Raw genomic sequence first — 22874 nt, 5'->3', positions numbered from 1 at the left:
CCCCAGAATTTGTCCGCCATGAGCTGTAAATTTGTTAACAATTATGTTAAACAAAATATGCACAAAACAAAATTGACATAAAAAAAGTAATTATTTTATATACAGTACTTACAATGAAATCATCATCAACTCTAATGGAAGTGATAAAAGAGTTATCCAAAACACATTACTTAAAGACATCGAGATACCATGTACATGGTCCAAGACTGTTGAACAACAGATAATCATTTTTTTGTAAACCACTGTCCGTAACGACTTTACCAAACCCATCACCTAAAACAGGACCCAACCCATATTTTTCAATTTCAACAATCCATAAGTTGTCAGCAGCAAAAATTTTAATACGATCACCATATGGGAATTGTTCTCCCCACAATAATGTAGCAAAATCATTCAGTATTTCCTATAATTTGAAACAAAAAACATATAAGTATCAACATATTTTTTTGTAAACATAATAACAAAAAATACATACCACTTTTGTAGGATTATGAACATCGACTAACTTCAAGAAAGAACAACTACTTCTTTTTGGATCCATATCTGTAAAATTATTATCAACATTTTTTTAGAGCAAGAAATAAAATGATAACATCAAAAAATAAACACATTCAAAACAAAGAAAATATTTTATTCTTCCAATTAACAATGACTAAAGATGGAAAATTATTACTGATAAATAAAGAAAGTATACATATAAATCAATAGTACAAACAATAACCAAATTTCACTAACCTATTATCTGTGAACGTAAATTTTAATCACATTGTTATCAAATAATTACGGTTTACCATGGAAAAGGAAATTAAGAAACATAAAAAAGTGGAAAATTCTTGTAAAGATAACATCAAAATCGGAATCGGATTGTTATTAAAGAAAATTGTGTATAACAGTTGATTGAACATAAGAACATTGTTAAATCTTGTAAATATAACATCAAAATCGGAACATTGCAAAACAATAGGACGAAACCTCTCAATAACCGGATTAAAGATCAACAACATACCTAATTTCGGTTGATTGTAGTGTATTTTGCAAAAGAGTATTGAAGATTGAAACCCTAGACAACAATGGCGGTGAGGAAGCGATAACCGAGAGAGGATGTGAAAGACTTCTTCTTGATGGGTAATGATGTTGCAGGCGATATGATGGTTTTGTTTTGAGTTGCACCAATTTTGAAGTAAATAAAATATAATTACAAATTCACCCCTTATAGATCTCTAATAGTTACAAAAGTTTACAAAATCACTTTCACTAACAATTTACTATAAATAATACACTCAATGTATTCGTTGTCATACATAAGATGATGAGGTTATCACCCGGAAATTTTCCGGGTAGGAAAATTTAATTTACAACAAATAAAAGTATAAAAATAATATTTTTAACCTCTAAAGTATCTTTTTTCCCTTTCTCCACCATAATTTTTTAATTCGGCTTCTTAAACTTTTTCTTGTTGTAAACTTCACATTACTATTATACTATTTTTAGTACACCACTACAGTACTTGCTATTGAATTCAATGTAGTAAGTAGTTCCAAAACATTCAAAAATTTGTATAAATTCATTTTAAATGCGGTAAGTAGTTCCTAAATAATTGAAATACATGAATGAGACAAAATCACAAATTGTTAAAAATTTCTTCAACCGACCTGGACAGTCTGTTTTCAACCCGACCATCTTGCCACCTCCATATTCTATCTTCTTCAACCTATATTTAGTGTGGAAATAAAGTTTTTTGAACTAAATGAAATTACCCATCAACACCTTGGTCACTGAATCAATTTAGTTAACACTTCTGATTATATATCGAAATGTCATTGCAGGTAGATGAAAATTATAAATACTTATCAAATATAAGACAAAGAAAACAAAAATTGATCATATTCGTTTACATGATTATTAAAAGAATATTAAATTACTGGAACCCAAACTTCTTGCTTAACATATGCAACGCGTCATTCCGGAGGACGAAACAAAGCTTCTTAATGTAAAAAATGTTATATCAAACTTTGATACATAAATCATGTCAAATACAATAAAGTGGCCAATCTTTGAATAAGTCTACTTTACATTGTGTATATAAATAAAATAAATGCAAATAAAATGACATATTACATAGACTACTAACTGTTATATTCCGAAATGAAAGAAATGTTGCATTTATCTGGTGCTTCTCTCGGTTTGCTTTGGAAAGATATGAACTATGAAAGAGCTGCTTGTTCTTTGTTATACCGACTGTTAAAAGAGTAGACCAACAATTAGTAATATCGTATTTTACGTGTTGTATACTGCTCTATAGTAAATTAATTCCTATATGAATTAAATTAGGAAATCATCAAATAATTAATAGTTATTATTTTAAGAAAATTTCCACATTACATAATCTAATAAAGTTTCAAACACTTGACCATCAACCCAGTAACACATTCAAATTATAATTTAACACACTAAAAGATAAGTAAACTGCCTCTAATCAAAGATATCTTATTTCACTTGTGCCCATCCATTATTTCACTAATCAAGCCCTCAACTAAGCCCCTTCCATTACACCTCTTTTTGGCACTTGTAGGTGAGAAATAAATGTATCTGCGTGTTACCTATGTGACAACACTTTTTTTTCAACCGAGTCTCCAACCAAGCCTCCATAACACATAGCCTTAGAACTAATATATTCCCAATCATCTCAAAATGAGAAAAAAAGGAAACAATAGTGGAGTAAGAGACAATTTCTAAAAGATAAGAAAATACATTATAATGTCTACGTATTTCAATAATATTATAGCTTAAGCAAAATTATAACTTTAGGTAATTATGATTCATGTCATCAATAATTTGCATGGTCCATTTTGGAGGAGCAACACTTTAACCTCATTAAACCATCATCAGAATCCCTGGCAAACCGGGCGGGTCAGGTGACGGAACCCTAGAACTACTACACAGCAAACACAAAAAAATAAAAATAAAAAATGATCCTATTTTTTAACCGAATTGAGTAAATGTCTTGTTAAGCATCAAGCAATTCAGTTCATGTGTTCCCAAAAGTACCAGACTCTTTACATAATAGTCTATTTTCATAATTTCATGTGTTGTACATTGAGATCTTTTTTACCTCAGTGAAGTATTATATTGTAGTAAAAGGGAAAAACTATTGTAAAATTACTAAATCAACATATTTAAGTTTTACTTTTAAGACCAATTCAGAGACATCATTTGGTATATTTTCAAGTTGAACAAAAAAATCAAGTAATTTCAACATGGACCAAAAATGACTCACAGTAGAACCATTAAGGTGTCTTTCAGGCCTTAAAACTTGTTGAATATCTGCTGCGAATCTTGAATAATTTCGCTTGAACACATGAAGATAAGCACCTTTGAACAAAGCAAGGGTCAAAACAAAAACATTTTCGGTTTAGTATTAAAACTATGCAGGTCATTTAGCTAAATTCTACTCATTTGATCGATTTAAAATAAAACACAAGAAATGCAGGTCATCAAAGGAATTCACGAAACTTACAGATAGCCGATAAGTTTAGTAACTTCTAAACCGGCATAAATACATTCATTTAGATTAAACCAACTCCAATGGGAGACTTTCCATACCAACCTGAAATTTTGATACAAACCTACTCTTCAGATTACAAAAATAAATAAATAATATAAAATATAAGAGTGAATGGAGAACACCTACATACCCCAAATACTCGTTTTGACCCGTTTCCCAACCAATGGCATGTCTACCTTATTAGGAGGGGGAGTGCACACGCACACCCTAAGGAGCTGTAAAAGGTAAAAAAAAAAAAAAGGCAGAAAAGTCACATTTGTTTTAAGTGTTAGGTGTGAATTTGTGATTTGAGGGCACTATAGTCATTCAGTGTGGACCTAAAGTATATCAGACAACAAATAAAAGAAACTTTTCTTATCTTTTAAAAAATGGTAATTTTCATTTGTATCCTTTAAAAATTAGTTTCAGTTTTCATTATATCCCTTCAAAAATGAAGATTTTAATACTTGATCTACATTATATATCTACCCAAATCACAATACAAAACCAATTCAGATCACTGAAGTTAATCACACATCATCTTGAATCACCGACCCTGAATTGTTTTAACCCACACAAAATTACCCATTACATGAACCGACCCATGGATATTGCTCAAAGCTCAAAGTAATACTCAACCTACGCAACACATTGTGGGGTCAAATAATGGTGCATGTCCAAGAAAGCATATAAATGTCATCCCCATCATCCATTCCATAGCTCACAATACCATCTCCAGTGCCCTTTTTCTCCATGCACAAGTTCTTCCTACAATAATCTGAAGTTCCTTGTTACTATAACAAAACTCAACAATTTGAGAAACTAACATCTTTAATTCTATTATTACTTCAAAGGTTGGGAATAAGCTGCACATTCAAATCTATTATTACTTCAAAACTTAACCATTTAACATTTAAATACTCGAAACTATTTATACTCGAAACTGTGGATCTTATTAACAAATCTGTTGAGCCGCTTCAAATAATCGAAACTGTTTATTCAGATTCCCGTTCTTATCCAGCTCAAGAATGACGACATTACCACACCTAAACCGCCGATATAAAATTTAATTAGTATAGGTAGCTATTAAGGAAGTACCATTGATAATGTTGCAGAATCACCCTAGCTTTTTCTTGATGAATACAACCCTATAGAAAAGGATTACAGGTTAGAGCCGGCAATGGTGATTCACTTACGTAATTAATAATGGGTCAAATCAGATTATGTTTTGTTCTAATAGATCAAATAAGTTGAACAAAGATATATGGTTGAAAATAAACGGGTCAACCTCGAGGCAGGAAAAAATACATGTATATCTAGTTCACTAACATACAAAAAAATGAAAACGTACGTGAAATTAAAGAGAGTAACAGATTAGACTACCTCGAGGCCTTATATGGCGTTCCACTGTCAAATCGGCTCAACAGAAGGACTTTTCCAACACTTTGGCTAATACTATGTGTAGTAAAAAAAAAACTTGCCTTCCTACATTCCGTGATTGTTTTCCAACCCAAATGTTCATCATCAAAAAGCATTCAAAGCATTCGCACGAGTTCAAGTAATGAACTTGATGGATGAGTATCATTTAATTACAAAAAAAAAAACTGCATAGAATTCTCACATTTACCACAATATATACATGAGTGGCCATATTAATTCAATTTAACTACAAAGAAATAAAAAAAAATGTATCAAACACAACAATCAACCCATTTACAAATTACACATAACCCAGGTTGAGATTATCACCTCTAATTCACGCTTTCGCTTAACCATTTGAAATAAAGAGGATACCATTCCTACACAAAACATTATATAAAATTGTTAAAAGTGAAATATCTAGTAAAAGTAATATATAAAAACACAGTGTATTAATGCTAAAACCTTACATGGGAAGTCATCAAAGTTTCTACGCACATCTTTGACCCGTTAAAAGGAGGTGCATATTGGTGACTTTGCAGAAGAAGATAAACTGATTTCACATGATCATATCTAAGTTCATCTAAAGAATTATTAAGTGCAACAATAGTACCTACAGGTTAACCATGAACGAAGGATTTGCATGAGAAAAAAAGTAATCATCAGTCGAAATAGATAACTCACCAAAGAGTTTCTTGCAAATGCATTTGCTGACTTTTGTTTTATTGGCACAAAATATGACACCACCAAGTTGAGTTTTTGATAAACCTTTAGTACTTAATGAACCATGATAGGTACCCATCTTCAATCCATGCATTTATAAATAATAAAATAAAAATATTATAAGTAAAATAGGATGATAGGATCATATAACTAATAAAAAAACCTTCATTTTCAACATTAATATATCAAAGACACATAAAGTAAGTCCAGAGCATTCATGAAAGAAAACTTTTAAATCAAACACAATAACATTAATCAATCAAATATATTAGCATTGTTCACTGAAAGATCAAATTGTGAATTGTTACTACAAATTTCACATTAACATGTTTTCCCATTTTGAGTACAAAAGTATTTTCAACCAGAAATTTAATACAAAAGACAATACTCATCAGTAAGATCAAAATTTTTGTCTAATACACACATAGTCAATGGTATTGGGGCTTCAATACCATACCTACGAAATGGGAGGAAAACTGTCAGGTTCTAGTTCACCGGCGATCCAAAAGATAAAATGTAAGTGAAAATTGATGTTTATAATATAAAAGATAAAATATACTTCTAACTATAATTTAGAAATTTTGGCCAATCGAACTTAACTTACTCTGACTCGTTACCTGTATCCCCTGGCTCCTATGTAGCTTCGCCCTTGCACGTTCCATTACGGCCATGACTCTATTAACCTTAACTAAAGAAGGGAAAAATTTTCATTTATTTGGCACTGTTTCACTTAAAATTGAGAAACAATTATTAAATAGCATACCAAGTTCTTAATTATAAAATAGCATACCAAGTCAGAGACAATTGAAAAGGCCAGTTTCATCTACCATGTGCACATACAACTTGGTGATTTTCAAAGAGCTTTGATAATTTGACAGAAAGTTAAAACTCTCGACAGTACCTTCCGAATGCATAGATGCCCCTCATTATATGTACGTAAAATAAATCTCAAAATACCCTTTGAAGAACTGATAATTAATACGACATTATGAGGCACTGGCTGCAAAAAAAAATTATTATTATAACAATTCTTAAAATCAATTGAAATAATGGTAAAAACATATAAAAGAATATTAGTACCACTTGAGAAGAAGTTGGATCAAGGAGCACCTTAAAGAACCAAGTGCCGAATTGATACGACAATATCTGGAAAAAAAAAAGAAATTAGAATAAAATAACTGTTTAATCATATCATGAACTTTCATTGTATTCATATGTAAAGAAAAAACTGCTGGTAAATTAGAATCTGTATATGAATCAAATAAGCTATCATATTTCAGCAAAGTAACTCTGAAAACAACTAAAAATTCTTCATAGTAAGTAATCATATTGCAGCTAAGTAATTGGATATACATAGTAATTGGATATACATAGTATAAGAATACATCATCAGAAAATAAGAGAACCTTTAATAATTACTCAACAAACACTGAACGCATCATGAGCATAATTACACTGACCGAACCCAAATGAAATTGAAATTTGGGTTGTTTATCTATTGCTTTCAATTGTAATCCAACAGATCTAGATTTTTTTTATTCTTTTTCTGGTTGAAATTATTTCGTAGATCTACACAAAAACAGAAGAACTTACTTGGCGATTAGGGTTTGTTGATAGAATCAACCACCAGATGGATCAAAGAAGTTGAAGAAGGAGAAGGATGAACATTGGGATCCTGTAGCGTGAAGGAGAAGAATGTTTGGTATTTAGGGTTTCTGAAAAATGAAGTTACGGGAGAGAAGAAAGCGTTAAAAAGGAATATATATGATCCATTTGAAAACATGGGTGACCCAAATGTAGTCGGATCCCGCGTCCAGAGTTGATTTTGGTTTGTGTATTGAGAATTGAGATGGATTCCCTCCCAAAATCAACCTCTAATCCACCATAACATGCCACATCATCAAATTGGCTTCACCATCCAAGGACAAATAGCCCAAATCATCTCCTTTATTAATATATATAGATACGAGTACACATTTGGATCTAAGTTTCCTTTTACATAGATTACTATAATTGAATTGGATAAATGTGAACTGGACTCCAAATATAAGTATTTCCTTTTTACAATACCTCTAATATAGTAATAAATATTATATAATTTCGACTAAGCACTGGCCATAGGTGTATATAAATATATATTATTCAAGAAAAATAAAATTTTTGCAATTATATATTAAAATAATAATACACTAACTCTATTGTCTTTTCATGTATCCTTACAATTCACTCATCTCAGCACATTGATTTTCTCATATCATAATATTGACAATTATTTTCATGTTTTTATTTCATTTTGACCCTGTCGATTCTAAGTCTTCCTCAGTTGCCAATCAAAGTAAGCTTTCTTTTGACAAAGAATTTTATTGATTCTAAAAGTCATTCACATTCATATCTATTGATCATATATCTTTTGGTTTGAACCTAGTCACTTCAGAAATTATATCATTTTATCTCATTCGTTTGTCATCAATTTCTTGAACTAATTCAGTTGAACCATTGAATCCTACTTAATGTACAACTCGTATTCCCAAAATTTGATATTTTAATTCTGTGTCAGCTACCTTAATATTGTTTTTATTGACTAAAATATGACATAAAGTCAAAAAGAAATATCGTAACCCAAATCTCGAGGACGAGATTTAAAACAAGGTGGGGAGAATGTAACATTCCTATTTTTATATAAAAATTATAGGTTTGATTAAATTTATTAACCACTAGTAACTAGTAACTAGTTTATTTTTAATATAAATATTCAACCCAAATAGTTTTAAACACTATTTTATATAGTTGGTTGAAATATTATAATTGGCCTGTATATAGGTGACATTTCCAAATAAAGTAAAAGTATATAATAACTTATATTATTAGACAGGTAGATTACGGGTAAGTTAACTATTAGAAATATGAAGTACCTAGTCGGACCCAGGAATCGTTTAAATAATTAAATTATAAAAATACATTATATTTGAACCTACTATGTTTTTAATGAAACTTGATTCAAAATGTAGATAAAATTATTCTCATTCTAATGACATATTTATTATTTTATAAAACGTCATATTTTAGAAGTTATAAGCGTCAAATAAGTGAAGCAGTTGAATTAATTATAATAAGTAAATTAATAAAATAATAATAGTAAATCCCACTTTTTTTAAATGGACGTACGTGACCAACTTTAAAATAAAATAATAATGATAAAGACTAAAAGATAAACATATGGAATATAATAATATATATATTAAATAAAATAAAATAATTACAAACAAAACAATTGCATGGAATGTTCAAAGTTTACGTGTTCTTTGCATTAAATGGTAAATGCATGCGTGGAGGTTAAAACTTACACCCCAAGTCCACCATTTCGTATAAATAAAAAAGCAACATTCATTCTTTTGTTTCTCACACTCTGTGGCTCTGGCCCCCCTCTCCCTATCTCTTAATTCTATTTTTTTTCTCTTTAGTATTATACTCCAAAGCCATGCCTTGTTTTAAGTATTGTAACTTCCGATCACCGCTACCCTTTCCGATTGATCTGGAACCCATAACTCATGTCAGGGCTCTGCCCGACTAAGTTCGTTGGGATTCTGTCTCGGGACATCGGGACAAGATTGAATTAGGGGTACTATACTTACCACGAGTGCATTATATATATATATTATATATATATATATATATATATATATATATAGCTTAGAAGTTATACCCAAAATTTATACCAGGAGATTTTCTAAGTTAAACCCTAAAGTTACAAAGTGGATCCATTCTCTTTTCTCACCGTTTATTTTCCTTTTTGTGATTCCACCAAAACTATTATTTATTATTATATTTTGTTCACAAGGAAACCTTAGTTAAGACCCTTAAGTAATTCTACATAAACCCTAAAATTTTCAGAATAATCAGAATCAGGATCAGGGCCCCTAAAACTCAGGGGGGGGGGGTATTCCCTACTTGACGATTATCCTTATAACTCGTTGTAAAATACGAGATTCTTCAATCCGTCGACTCAGCTAACCTACAAACACACGTGGCAACTCTACAAAGAAATGTGGCCCGTCGCGCCACGCGACGCCGCCCAGGTGACCCCTCACGACACCCGAGAGGGACAAATTTTAAGTATAAATAGAGGGGTGTGGGACTTACAGTTTGGCGTTGGAACGACGATAAAACACAATTCGTACACTGAGTTATAGTCTGATTACTACCAAACACACACTAGCTCGAATTCTGCTACGATACCGGGTAATAACTAGATCGCTGCTACGATTCAATATCCGATCGATTGAAACTATCCGATGAATGTTTAAGTGCTGCTCAAATTGGGTTTATACTTTGTCATTCGTCGTGATTCCGACAGGATGTTTGAGTATCACCCGAATTCGGGCTATACTCTGTCATTCGTTGTGAATCCACTGGATGTTTAAGTATCGCACTTTGTCATTCGTTGTGAGGGTTTAATCTCGTGAGTTATCGTAAATGCTGCATTAGTTATTTACCTAGTTTCGTGTGCATTATCGCTTAAATTAAGTTATCAGGCTTGTCCATTGGTTAAACTCTACCCCATACACTTACAATCAAAGTAGATACTAATTCTCAGAAGAATCTGAATCATGAAGCTTGTTAATTCAATACTGCATGCTTATAATGTGAGTCATTCTCTTTTTATCAAATTATTTCCAAAACCCTATTTATTTTCAAAGTTATAATTACACGGATTAAGTCTTTGTAATCACCATGTTACAGCCGGTATGTGGGGTTTTGTATACATTACTTGATAATCTTCACCATTGGGGCAGCCAAGGGGTGATATGACCATACTCACAGACACCATTGGACAACAGGAGGGCCAATGGGTCGAGTGACAAATACTGTGGGTAGTTGGTTGATATCAGAAACATTGTAATCGCTCTTAATACTGTTAATTATAACAAATCTGTTTTATATAAAACCTGAATGAACTCACTCAGTATTTTCCGCTGACAAAACCTTTTTAAAACGCGTTTCAGGTAATTACAGTAGATTGGAGTAAGAGTTGGATCCGGCACTGAAGGGCTTCCAGAAGTGGCTTATTTTATTAATTAAATCAACTTAAGAAATATTGTTTTTGGGTTTATCCCTTATTAAAAGCTACCTTTGTAAAACATAAATTTATTCCATCTATTTAAATAAAATCCGGTGTTTTCTAAACTCTGAGATTTTTCCTAACTCACGGTCCTGATGAAATTTCCGCTGCAATGTTTTTCAAAAATAACCACCGGTACCACGGGCTGCTCTTGGCTCCCGACTCCATCTAGGTGGGGTAGGGGGTCGTGACATTAATCCTTCTCTGAAGAAAAGAAAAAAATAAAGGGAAGGCTCCTCCTGGCCCTAACCAAGCGGTGATAGGGTGGAGGGAAGAAGAGTTCCACAATTTGGTACAAAGAATGGGTTTTCGTCCGGGGTGGGGAGCCCAATATCCGATCGCTAGTTCTACCGCCATGGATGCACCTCCGGGCTACTTGACTTTGTATGCTGCATTTTTTCGGGAGGGTAACTTCAGGCTTCCAATTACCAAGTTTACTACCTCGGTGTTGAGGAACTATGGGCTCCATATTTCTCAAATTAACGCGATTGGGCTTCCGCGTATTACTCACTTTGAATATGTTTGTAGAGCCTACCGTATTGATCCGACATTTGAGATGTTCAACGTCTTCTACAGTGTTACTTATACCAATGGCTTCTATTCTTTCAACGCCCGGACAGGTGTTGCTCTCGTTTGCTCTGTTCCTCTGAAGAGCTTGCACGATTGGAAACAGAACTTTTTCTACATTCGTCGCGGTGTTATTCCGGTGGATATGCATTATCGGTCGGTGGGTGAAGGAATCCCGAAGGTCGATGCTTTGGTGGGTTTTGCTAAACAAGATTGGTACAAGAAACTAACACAAAAAGCAACTGTCATTTCTCAGTTGGAGGAGATGGCTTTGGTTACTGCTGGAATGAGTTTGTTGTGGGTACCGAAGAACCCCTTGGGTGTGCCTGTTTATGGTTACCAAGGCAAATGTATGTGATTTTCTTAAAGTATATTTGAATTACCTTGTTTTTTGTGCATTCTTCCTTATTCCTTCGTTTTTTGCAGTTGGATATAGTTTGATAAATGTTTTGGACCCGAAGGCTGCGGGTGCCATGGTTGAGGCGATCCAAGAAGATGGGAAACCGACTTGGTTAAACCAAATTCGAGGCCGTTTTTTGCACCCATCTGATGAGAGTTTTGCTAGATATGCCAATGTTGCTTTAGGTGAAGATGATGAAGATGGCCCTATTGATCCTATTCGGGAGGAAGTTGTTGTTCTCTCGAGTGGAAGTTCTGATAGATCTTCTGAAGGTCTAACTTCGCGTTGCGCACGTGCAGGTACCGCGCAGACCGCTGTTAGCGAGCCTGTTCATGAGGTTGTTGGTGATGATGCAGAGATTCCTGTTGATCCTTCTGCTCAGGTGGAGACAAGAAAGAAGACAAAAGCTGACAAGCCTGAGAAAGGGGAGAAGAGGGTTGAGGGTAAAACAGCTGGTACTTTTCGTGGACGAACCTCTACTCTTCCTTTTCTAGATTATGTAGTCGTGTCTGATACGTTGTCTGGTTTAGGAGCTGGTGAGAAAGCTCGTGTGTCTGACCCGGATGACCAGTCTACCTTGACTGAGATGATGAGGAGAAAGGCCCTCGAAGATAAGAAATGCAAACTTGATGAGCAGGCCGCTGCTCTTCTTGCTTCGAAAAAGGCTAAACTTCATAAGGAAGCCCCGCCTGCCCCTTCCGAGTCTGAAATTAATATGGGTATTTTTAGTGGAGGACGCGGGAACCTCTTGGAAGAGATATATGCTGCTTCTGCTCCTACTGGTAATGGCTTTGCATTTGTATGTTTGTTACTTGTTTCTTCGAGTTATCTTTGATTGTTGTTGTTGTTGTTTTATAGCAGGAGTCAAGTCAGGTAAAGGGCCTCGTAGGTTGGACATTTCTCAGATCACTCCTCCTGCTTCTCCTCCATCGAGGACGATTGACTTAACCCCTCCTCGCGCTGATCCTGGGAAAAGAAGAAGGAAGATGAAGCGGCTGCTGAGAATGTTGGTGAGGGTGGTGGTGATGTTGCAGGTGGTGCTGGTGCCGGTGGTAGTGCAGGTGGTGAAGGTGCCGGTGACAGGGGTAAGGGTATTGACACTGAGGTGGAATCCAGTGAGACTGCCCCGCGCCAAACGATTTATACTAAGCGCCCCCGGTGGTGGTGGTGCTACTTCTGGTGCTGTTCGTAGTCCACAGTTTGAGAATGTCCGTGTTGATTCCTGGGATACTCACAACCCTGCTTGTGATGACTTGCCGCACGCTCCTCGGTGGAATCTGACTCAAGGTTCCCGGATGAATGATTTGGGCAACTGTCATGATTTCTTCTCTATGTCTCTTCCTCCTGCTGAAAGGATGTTCCAGAAGCGGCGCAATCGTTTTGAGTTATTGGATGATCATGTGCGCGCTGGAGTTAATTTCTTTGCTACTTCTCAAGAAATTGTCTGCGAATGGAGGTCGATGGGAGAGGAGACAATTAAGTTTGAGGATGCCCGGAAGGCGTTTGCTGAAGAGAAAGAGAAGTTTAATGCGGAGAAGAAAGGTTTACAATGGAGGGTTTCGGATGCTGAACGAAAACTTGAGCAAGAAAAACAGGTTAACGTTCAGAAACAAAAGGATTGGGAAGCTGCGTGTGAATGTACTAATGCTGAGATGCAATCTCAGCGTGAAGCAATTGTCCGGTTGTCTGGTGAAAAGAAGGAACTTGCTGATAATGCTCATCAAGCGCGCCTTGCATTTGAGAAGAAAGAGAAAGAATATGTCGCTCGTATCGACAAGCTGGAGCTCCTTGTTAAGCAGAAGGTTTCCGAGTGTGAGGCCACTGGAAAGCTTCTCGAGGAGAAAACTTCTGAATGTGCAGCTTCTGAGCTCCTTGTTGAGGAGGTATTTGCTGATTGCAGATGGTTGCTGTCGCGCGCAGTACCTTTGGTAACTTCCTTCGTTTATGTTCATTTCTTTTTTGACATGTTGTGACAATTCCTCTTATGTTGCCGTTTGCTTGTTTGTAGCTTGCTGATCGTATTGTGAACTCTCCTGAACTTGCCACGTACATGTTTGAGTTGGGTCAAGCGGGGTACAATAGTGGTCGGAAGTATGGCTATTCCGAGGGTAAAGTTGCGGCTGTCAATAATGAAAAAGACTACCATTTCGAGCTTTACGAGGAGAACTGCGATGGTAGGTATGCTGCCAAGCGCAAGGAGTTTTCGTCCCTGGAGTTTGCCGTTGTTAAGGCTGCTCAAAAGTTATCCCGGAAACCAGATGGTGTTTCCTTGTTGAAGAAGGCTCTTGATGATGAGGGTAACACGTCTGGCGGTGCTGGGTTCATCCCAAGTGAAGGATTCCGGCCTGCGTGCCGCGTATGGCCTTGGACGGCCTTATAATTTTTTGGTGACTTGTGAACAATTTTAATTTTTGCTTTACCTGTTATGTTTGTGAACAATTGATCATGTTTGATGCTTGGTATGTTAACATTTGCTTTTGTTTTATGCGAATTTTGTTATCGTCATGATATGTGCATGTAAAATTACTTTGATTAGGTGTCACGAATGAATGATGGCGCTGACAGGTTGTGTTGTGTTTATTACAACGTTTGTTCCGTCGTATTTGTGCGCGAGTTGGTTGGTGACTACGAAGTGATCGAGTTGCAGGTTATTGTGTGGGCTCAGCTGTGCTCAACATTGGGAGCCTTACAATGTTTGTTTACCTTGCTATCGATGTTTTCGTGTTTGTGTGGGCACGAAGTTTTGTTTTGGCGTTTTGTAGGCTTTGGTTGTGTTTCTGACCCGACTGTGCACTTGGTTGTGACGAGCCGTGGAGGTCTACAACGTTTCCTATGGTCGAGCCATTGGTGTTTTCGTGTACGCCCACAGTAATATATGCAGTTATGACAAGAAATTTGCATACTATAAAGATAGCCAAACACTTCTTGTATTACGATAAATGTGTTGGCGATTCAGCCATTGTAATTACATGACTTTCTTACATATAACACTTTCTCAGTTGTTGAGCGTTCCAAGTTCGTGGAACCTCTTTGTTGTCGATGGTGCGCAGCTTGTAAGCTCCCTTTCCGAGTACTGCGTCCACGACATATGGTCCTTCCCACTTGGGAGCCAGTTTTCCAGATTTCTCGGCGTTTGAAGCCTCGTTGTCTCTTAGGACGTAATCCCCTGGGTTGAAGGTGCAGACTCGGACCTTGGAGTTATAATATTTTTCCAGCTTCGTTTTGTATTTCGCTTCGTTGATTGCTTCCATCTCTCTTCTTTCTTCTAGGAGGTCCAGGTCGATCCTCCTTTCTTCTTCGTTGTTGATTAAGTTCATGGAGAGCATTCGTGGGGACGGCAATCCTATCTCTGCTGGTATTACTGCTTCAGACCCATAAACTAGACTGAACGGTGTCTCACCGTTGCTTGTTTTTGGCATTGTTCTGTGGGCCCACAATATGCTGGGCAGCTCGTCAACCCAGCCCCTTCTTTTCTCGCCTAGCCTTGCCTTGATACCATCGACAATGCTTTTGTTAACTGCTTCTACTTGACCATTCCCTTGCGGGTGCGCAACCGAAGAGAAGGTGTGTTCAATGTGCAATTCTTTGAACCATCGTTCAAGGTCGTCTGCAGCAAAGTTCGTTCCATTGTCAGTGATGATTCTGAGCGGTAGGCCGAAACGGCATATGATTTGTTCCCATATGAATCTCTTGACGATGGTTGATGTGGTTGATGCAAGTGCCTTCGCCTCTACCCATTTGCTAAAATAGTCGACCGCGACTATTATGAATTTGACCGCTCTTGGGGCTTCTGGGAAAGGGCCGACCATGTCTATTCCCCACTGCTGGAAGGGCCATGCAGTTGTGACTGGTACCAATTCATTTTTGGGGCGCATCGTCTTGGGAGCATGTCTTTGACATCCACTGCATTTCCTCAACTCTTTTACTGCGTCTAAATGCATCCCGGGCCAGTAGTACCCGGCATTCATCACATTTGCCACCACCATTCTTGGCCCGGCATGTATACCACAGATTCCTTCATGTACCTCTCTGATCAAATAGTTTGTGTTTTCAGCGTCGACGCATCTCAACAATGGACCAAGGTATGACTTTCGGTATAAAATTCCATCGGCCATCTGATAGTGCTCAGCCTTGTACTGGATTTTCCTCGCCTCAGCTTTGTTCCTGGGGAGTATCCCGGATTGAAGGTACATGATTATCGGAGTCATCCAAGACGTTGTCCCCGTCTGGATGACGCTTACCTCCCTAAGTGGAACAGATGGGTTGCTCAAAACTTCTATGCACACATCCTTTGCAAGGTGTTGAAAGCTTGTAGATGCGAGTTTACTCAGCGCGTCTGCTGTTTGTTCTCGTTTCTGTTTATATGATGCACCTTGTAGGAATAGAAGGTTTGTAGCAACGTCTTTGCTTGACTCAGATAGAGCGCCATTACATCTCCTTTGGCTTCGTATTGGCCGTTGATTTGCCCGACTACTAACATGGAATCTACATGCGCTTCGATGTGTTTGACTTCCATTTTGATTACCAATCTTAAGCCAGCAAGAAAGGCTTCATATTCGGCTTCATTGTTCGTGCTCTTGAAGTCTAAACGTATTGCGTACGTGAACTCATGCTTTTCGGGGCTTACCAGCCGAAGCCCTGCTCCTGCGCCGTCTTCGTTAGACGCGCCATCTGTGTATAGCAACCACGGTTCTTCTATTTGATGTTTCTCGGCCTTTTCCATTGCTTTACATTCTCGATCTTTGTCGTCTGGTACTTCTGTCATGACGTCTGCCAGCACTTGGCCCTTGATTGCTGGTCTTGGCCTGAAAACCACATTGTGACCTCCGAGTTCTATCGCCCATTTGGCTAGTCTCCCTGAAATCTCTGGTCTTGCGAGGATGTTGCCAATATTGTAATTAGTTAACACATGGATAACGTGGTTGGCAAAGTACCTGCGCAGCCGTCTTGATGCATGGATTAATGCGAGTACTAGTTTCTCCATGATGGCGTACCGGGTTTCTGGATCGGTTAAGGTTCGTGACATGTAGTAGACAGGTGTTTGGACACCTTGTCGATCAACGAGTAACACTGCTCCAACTGCTCTATCGGATGCAGATAAGTATAACACCAGAGGTTCTCCTTTGATTGGTGCGGTTAAGGTTGGTAGCTTGATGAGGAAATCCTTCATCTCGCGGAAAGCGCTCTCGGCTTCCGGGGTCCATTGGAACTGACTTTTCTTCCTGCAGTTTCGTAGTGACTTGATGAACGGAAAGGACTTTGCTGCGTGATTAGCTAGGAAACGATTGAGCGCTGCTAACCGTCCTGCTAATTTTTGCATTTCTTTGATGTTTGATGGGGAAGGCATTCTTTCGATTGCTTGAATTTTTTCTGGGTTTACTTTGAAGCCATCCTTTGTGACAATGAAACCCAAGAATTTCCCTTCTTCCATGCCGAAAGAGCATTTTGCTGGATTTAGCTTGATGCTTACGCTACGCAGCGTGTTGAAAGTCTTTTGGATGTTCACCAGCATCATGCTTTCTTCCTTGCTCATAATCACCAAATCGTCCATATACACTTCGATGTACTTGCCGATGGCATCGCTGAACGTTTCGTTCATTAGTCTCTGATAGGTCGCTCCTGCATTCTTTAGGCCGAAAGGCATCTTAGTGTAACAGTATAGCCCTGTCGGCGTGCGGAATGCGGTTTTGTCTTCATCTTGAACGGCCATCTGGACTTGGTGGTACCCCTTGTAGCAGTCAAGGAAGCACTTCCACCTGAATGTTGCTACAGAGTCGATCTTTTCGTCGATATCTGGTAAGGCGTAACAGTCACGTGGACATGCCTTGTTTAGATCCTTGTAATCCACGCACATTCTCCAGCTACCGTTTGGTTTCTTCACCATCACCGGGCTTGCCACCCATGTTTGGTATCTGACTTCTCTAATGATGCCCGCATTCAACAGCTCCATTACCTGCTCTTTCATGGCATCGTGTTTTATATCGCCCAAGTGGCGCTTGGCATGTACCACTGGTTTTGCTTCTTCTGAGACATTTAACCGGTGTTCTGCTATGTGCCGTGGAACACCCACTATATCGGCTGGTGTCCAGGCGAACACGTCCATATTTTCGTGTAGCAACTTTTTGAGCGCCGCGTGCGTTAAATCGGACATCGCAGGTCCTAAGGTAACTGTCTGTTCTGGGTATGCACTGTTCAGTACCCATTTTTCTGCTTCTGCGCGTGGTGCTGGTTTACTTGCCTTTGCAGGTCTGACCTCATCCGTTGCTAAAACTTCTTTGCTTGCGTATATTAATGTTATGCCTGTTTCTGTTGGGAATCCAACAGCTGAGTGTGGCGCAGAGCATATCATACTGAAGTCTCCTTGGGATTCCCTTCCTAAGAGGATGTCGTGTCTTGAATGTGCTGGCAGCACCATGAACATGACCTCCTCTGTTCTTGAGTTTCTTCCGTCTGAGAGTAGCACCGGGAATGATATTTGGCCAAGAGGAAAAACGCCTTCGTTGCAGAAACCAGTTAGTGGATAATCAACTGGTTCCAAGCGCGCTTTATCTTCTTGGTCGATCTGGTTGAAACATTGTTCATATATGATATCCGCGGTGCTCCCTGGGTCGATGAAAATGTAATCAGTCTGATAGTGACCAATTACCCCAGGAATGATGATGGGTCTTTTTTCTCTCGGGCCACCTCTTACGATTGGGAAAACAACTTGCCTCTCGCGCCACGAGTCGTCTTGTGTGCACTTGTTGTAATTCTTTCTTGGCCTTCGCGGGCCCCCTTGAACCATGTGCGTTTCTAACTTCCGGAGCTTTTTGTTATCCGGTCCTTCTTCTCTTCGTTGAATTTGGCGGTAGTCACGCTTTCCGCCTTTTACCAGATGAGTAAGCTTTCCGTCTCTCAGGGCCCTTTCTATCTCTTGTTTTAAACTGAAGCAGTCGTCAGTTAAATGACCCGTGTCTTTGTGAAATTCACAGAAAAGGTTGGGATCTTGACCCCTCTTGTTTCACATCTGTAGAGGTGGTTTGAACTGGTGATTCTCAGTGGCTAAGACCTCGGAAGGGGTTTTTGTTAGTGGAGTCCACTGTTTTTCCTTGTTTTCTCTTTTTACCTCTCTCCGGTGGGCTATCTGGTTGATTGTGTGGCGCGCATCCTCTCTTGGTGGGCTTCTCTCTCTGTGACCGGAAGTTTTCCACAGTTGGCCTCTGCCCTTTCTGCCATGCCGGTCATTAGAGTTGTATCCGCGTTGACGGTGGTCGTCACTGGTCAACTGTTTATCTGTTTGCGCAATGGTTTTCGCTGCTTCAATGAATGTTTCCCAATCTTTGGGTCCTCCGTCCCTTCCTTTTACTCTTTTGATTAGATCGTCGCATTTGACTGCCCTCATGAAATGCGCGCGCATCATCTTCTCGCCCACGTCTCCAATTTCTAAACATTCTTTGTTGTATCTGGTGATAAAATCTTTCGTGGTCTTTGCGCCATATGTTTTAACAGTCAGCTAGATCTCTGGTGTGTCTTCGTTGTTGAGAAAAGTGTGCAAGGAACTTTTCCCGAAAATCGATCCATGACTTTATCCTTCCTGCTGGTAAGCTGTCGAACCAAATGCGTGTTGCACCAACAAATGTTTGAGCGAAGAGATGGCACCACGTTGGTAAGTTCCATCCTCCCGTTGCTCCTGCGCCATTAAAAACTTGGAGATGATCATCTGGGTCTGTCAAGCCGTTGTATTTGCCCACGTTATGTGGCAATTTGTTTTGTCTATAGCGGCCGTTGCAATTTCCTTAATGAATTTTGAATTTTCAGCCATGTCATCTGGACGATAGCTCAGGGTGTAATCATGCTCTGCTTTTGGGTTATATCCTGCGCGCTTGGAAGGTTTGTACGATTCATGTTCTGGGTGCAATCTGCTAATTACTGTGCTCTCCCCTTTGTATGTTGGATCATCTTCTTCATCATCCCATTCAGTGTTCATGTTGCGCGCACCCAGACGGCTCTGAATTGGCCTTCTTTGTGGATTTTGGACGTAATTACTTTCTGTTTCGCCATAAGTGTCGCGCGTGTCGTGCGCGCTTGGCTTTCTGATGTTTGGTACAGGTCCTTTCTCCGGGCGTAAATTCCACGCGTTGATCTGCTGAGTCATGTGTGTACTCAGAGACCGTTGCGGTGGGGTAACGAATGCCGACTGGTTAGCTTGTGCTTGGAGCAAAGCTTGTTGTGCGCTAAGTTGTGTATAAACGAGGTTTATAGATGCCATCTGCTTGGCATACCAGGAAGCCAGAGTTTTTCCTTCGGGTAGCCCTAAAAGTGCAGAGAAATTCAGTTGTGCTTGTTCCGATGGAGCTGAGGGGCCAGCTCCATGGCTTGAAGTTTGCACTGGTGGGGGTGTTTGTTGGACTATCCCTAGTGGAGGTTGGAAAGTGGCTCCATTTGTGGTCTGAGTGATTATCCTAGTGGGGGCTTGGAAAATGGGTCCAGTTGTGGTTTGGCTAACAACCCTGGATGCACTTCCAAAAATACTAGGAAAATCATTGTTTGTCTGCCCTTCTTGGATGATTTCGTTCCTTTGGCCCCTTTGGACGTGTGTTGTGTCCGAAACGAGTTCAAAGGAAGAAACTTCTCCGTCCACTTGGTGTGAAGGGTTTTGTTCAGCCATTTTTTACGAGTGTTTTTCAAAAAGAAAAGAGATGAGATTGGTTTTGCAAAAAGCGGATGGCGCCAATGATGAAACACAGAATAACACCAAGGTTAATTTGCCGGGTTGTTTCTCCTGAGGGTTCAATCTCTTATCTTACTCGTAGAAATGACCTGGATCCTGCAAAACAGCAACATCGTTAGTCTCGTTAAGAGGGGAATATGGGGGTTTCCCTCTTAACCAGGCTCCGGCGTGAGAATAAGTACTGTTCTGAGGGAGAATAAGCAGTGTGTGTTGAGTGTGTGAGTATAGAGAGCTAAGATGATCAACCTGAATGATGAAGGGTCCTATTTATAGCCGGAGGGTGAAGAAGGGAGGAGCAGCTGTGCCAGCTGTGGTTGCGCGCCAGCTGTCCGACCAAGGGGAATATCCTGTTGGTCTCCTCTGCCATAGTCGGTGTAGTGGTACACGTGGCGCGCTTACGTTTGTCCATGCTGGAAACCTTGTACTGGCGTTGTCAGCTCTGCCCCCTGATTTGTCGCAGGCCTATGTGTCGTTCTGCAACTGGTGACACGTGTTGTCCTTTTTGTCGGATGGAGCATCTTTGGTGCCTCCTTGGCGTCTTCGAGAAGTTTCTAGAAGCTTCTGGATTGCTTTGCTGATGTAGGCGCCATGTATGCTCGAAAAGTGGTGTGGTCCCTGCCATGTAGACAGGGAATTGGGACCATACCTCTTCAAGACCATTGGGTGCGGAGTCGTCCCCTCCCCGGCGCTGCTCGTCTCGGTCGTCCCACACCGCCCCTCCCCGGCTCGTCGCGACTCCAGCGGCTGAATTTGGACGTTGGGGACGAGGTGTATTATTGGCTGATGATGGGCCACCTGTGAGAGAGATAGAGAGTGATTATTTTTCTTTTAATTATTTAATAAAAAAAGAGAGGGAGTACTATCCTTCACACCCTTGGGTAATCCCCAAGGGGATGGTCCTCCACCCATGGTGATATAGCGCCTACATGACGGGTAGTCCCCAAAGAGACTAAGCAAACCACACCCCATGATCCAAAAGAAGTCCTCAAGCATGTTTCTATGTCTTGAAAGTTGAATAGTTGACTCTAATATCCAAAATGTTAAAAAATACATCTTAAAGAAGGGCTGTTTGTTTACCTCTTAATGAGGCTCTTAATGGTTCAGACATTTTACTGGTTCAACACTTAATGGTTCAGCCTACTTGTTTCACGAGCAGATGTCTGAATGGTTCAAACATTTGCCTCTGAATGGTTAAACATTATACAGAGTCTGAATGGTTAAGGCATCTAATCTGAATTGGTCAGACATTTGCTTCTAAACGTATAAGCATTATACAGGCTTTTAATGGTTCAGACATCTTACTGGTTCAGCACTTAATGGTTCAGACCTCTTATTGATTCAACACTTAACCACTCAGATGTTGCCAAACAGCCCCGAATTAGTCAACTTTGTTACTTTCTATAATCACAATTCTCAGCTAGTAGTTGTTTGGAGAAATCTTTCGAAATCTAAAAAAAAACCAAAAAGTTTCCACGACTCTGGCATCGACCACCGTCCCCCTCAGAGTTTTTATAGTTTTTTTTAACGGCCAACGAATCTTCTAAATGGGCTACTGGCGAAATTCACCACATTAAGATACACTTGCCTCCGAACCGGGGAAAACCCTCACCAAGGGCCCAAGCTCGTGAAAACTCGCCCGAAGGCACGACAGTAAGGTGATGTAAAACCCGCTCTGTTCAAGGATCGAACTAGTGCCGGCGAAACTAAATGGTGGGCGCAGGAATTGAACCTGGGTCACTTGGAACACCAGATCTCTCCCTTCCCACTCCACCACCGACTCATTGAGAGAGTTTTATAGAGTGCCGCCGAAACTAAATGGTGGGGGCAGGAATTGAACCTGGGTCACTTGAAACACCAGGTCTACCCTTCCCACTCCACCACCGACTCATTGAGAGAGTTTTATAGTTTTACTTTTTCACCGTGTGTACATGACTAATTTATATCACATTTGAGTTACCATCTTCCACACTAACCCTAGAATTTTAACTTAAAGTTTAGTGATCTTTGCTTTAAGGATGTTAAATATTCTATATTTTTTTTATGAATCATTATTTTAAACACTTAAGTGGTTATGTAGTTTTCACCTCTACCTTCATTTTAGATTAATTTAAAGAAAAGTATGGTAATCTCTACCACTCTAGAGAGATGCTTGTAAATATAATCACTAATTTGATTAGTAAGAAGTGAAGAGATGACTAACTAATACATACATTGTTAGTGAGAAAGTTTGTAAGTTGATCACTACCTTAACTAGTGAGAAGTAGATAGAGATCGCTACTTGGTAAGCGTGTGAATTCATGTACGACATGAATCTAACACGAATTTAAAGAATTGTTTGATTTAAAAGGTCGGGTAAGTTTCATGTTAAGCTGTGAGCACATTTAGCCAAATA

At 39.0% G+C, this 22874-nt stretch overlaps 1 protein-coding gene across 5 annotated transcripts; it reads right to left on the bottom strand.

Moving 5' to 3' along the window:
• Positions 1-2010: 2010 nt before the first annotated feature.
• Positions 2011-7646, bottom strand: LOC118485566. Of its 5 annotated transcripts, none has more exons than XR_004876676.1 (11): positions 7280-7646; positions 6767-6832; positions 6304-6686; positions 5434-5765; positions 5294-5343; positions 4643-4692; positions 4184-4322; positions 3696-3780; positions 3518-3607; positions 3278-3372; positions 2011-2238 (listed from the first exon to the last, which is right to left on the bottom strand). XR_004876676.1 is itself a non-coding variant. In XM_035981783.1 (6 exons), the coding sequence occupies exons 3-6, from the start codon at positions 6355-6357 to the stop codon at positions 5296-5298; spliced, it is 333 nt and encodes a 110-aa protein (XP_035837676.1). In that variant the 5' UTR covers positions 6358-6686; positions 6767-6832; positions 7280-7646; the 3' UTR covers positions 5104-5295. The 5 variants fall into 5 exon arrangements, 2 of the variants coding, with proteins under 2 accessions (XP_035837676.1, XP_035837677.1); XR_004876675.1 differs by having other exon boundaries at positions 4643-5343; positions 6304-6374; positions 6477-6686; XR_004876674.1 differs by having other exon boundaries at positions 4643-5343.
• Between the last annotated feature and the right edge of the window lie 15228 nt (positions 7647-22874).

This window comes from Helianthus annuus, chromosome 13 (genome assembly GCF_002127325.2).
Source record: "Helianthus annuus cultivar XRQ/B chromosome 13, HanXRQr2.0-SUNRISE, whole genome shotgun sequence".
In the NCBI taxonomy this organism is placed as follows: Eukaryota; Viridiplantae; Streptophyta; class Magnoliopsida; order Asterales; family Asteraceae; genus Helianthus; species Helianthus annuus.
Note: the sequence above shows the minus strand (reverse complement) of the source record. Positions and strands in the feature narration are given on the sequence as shown.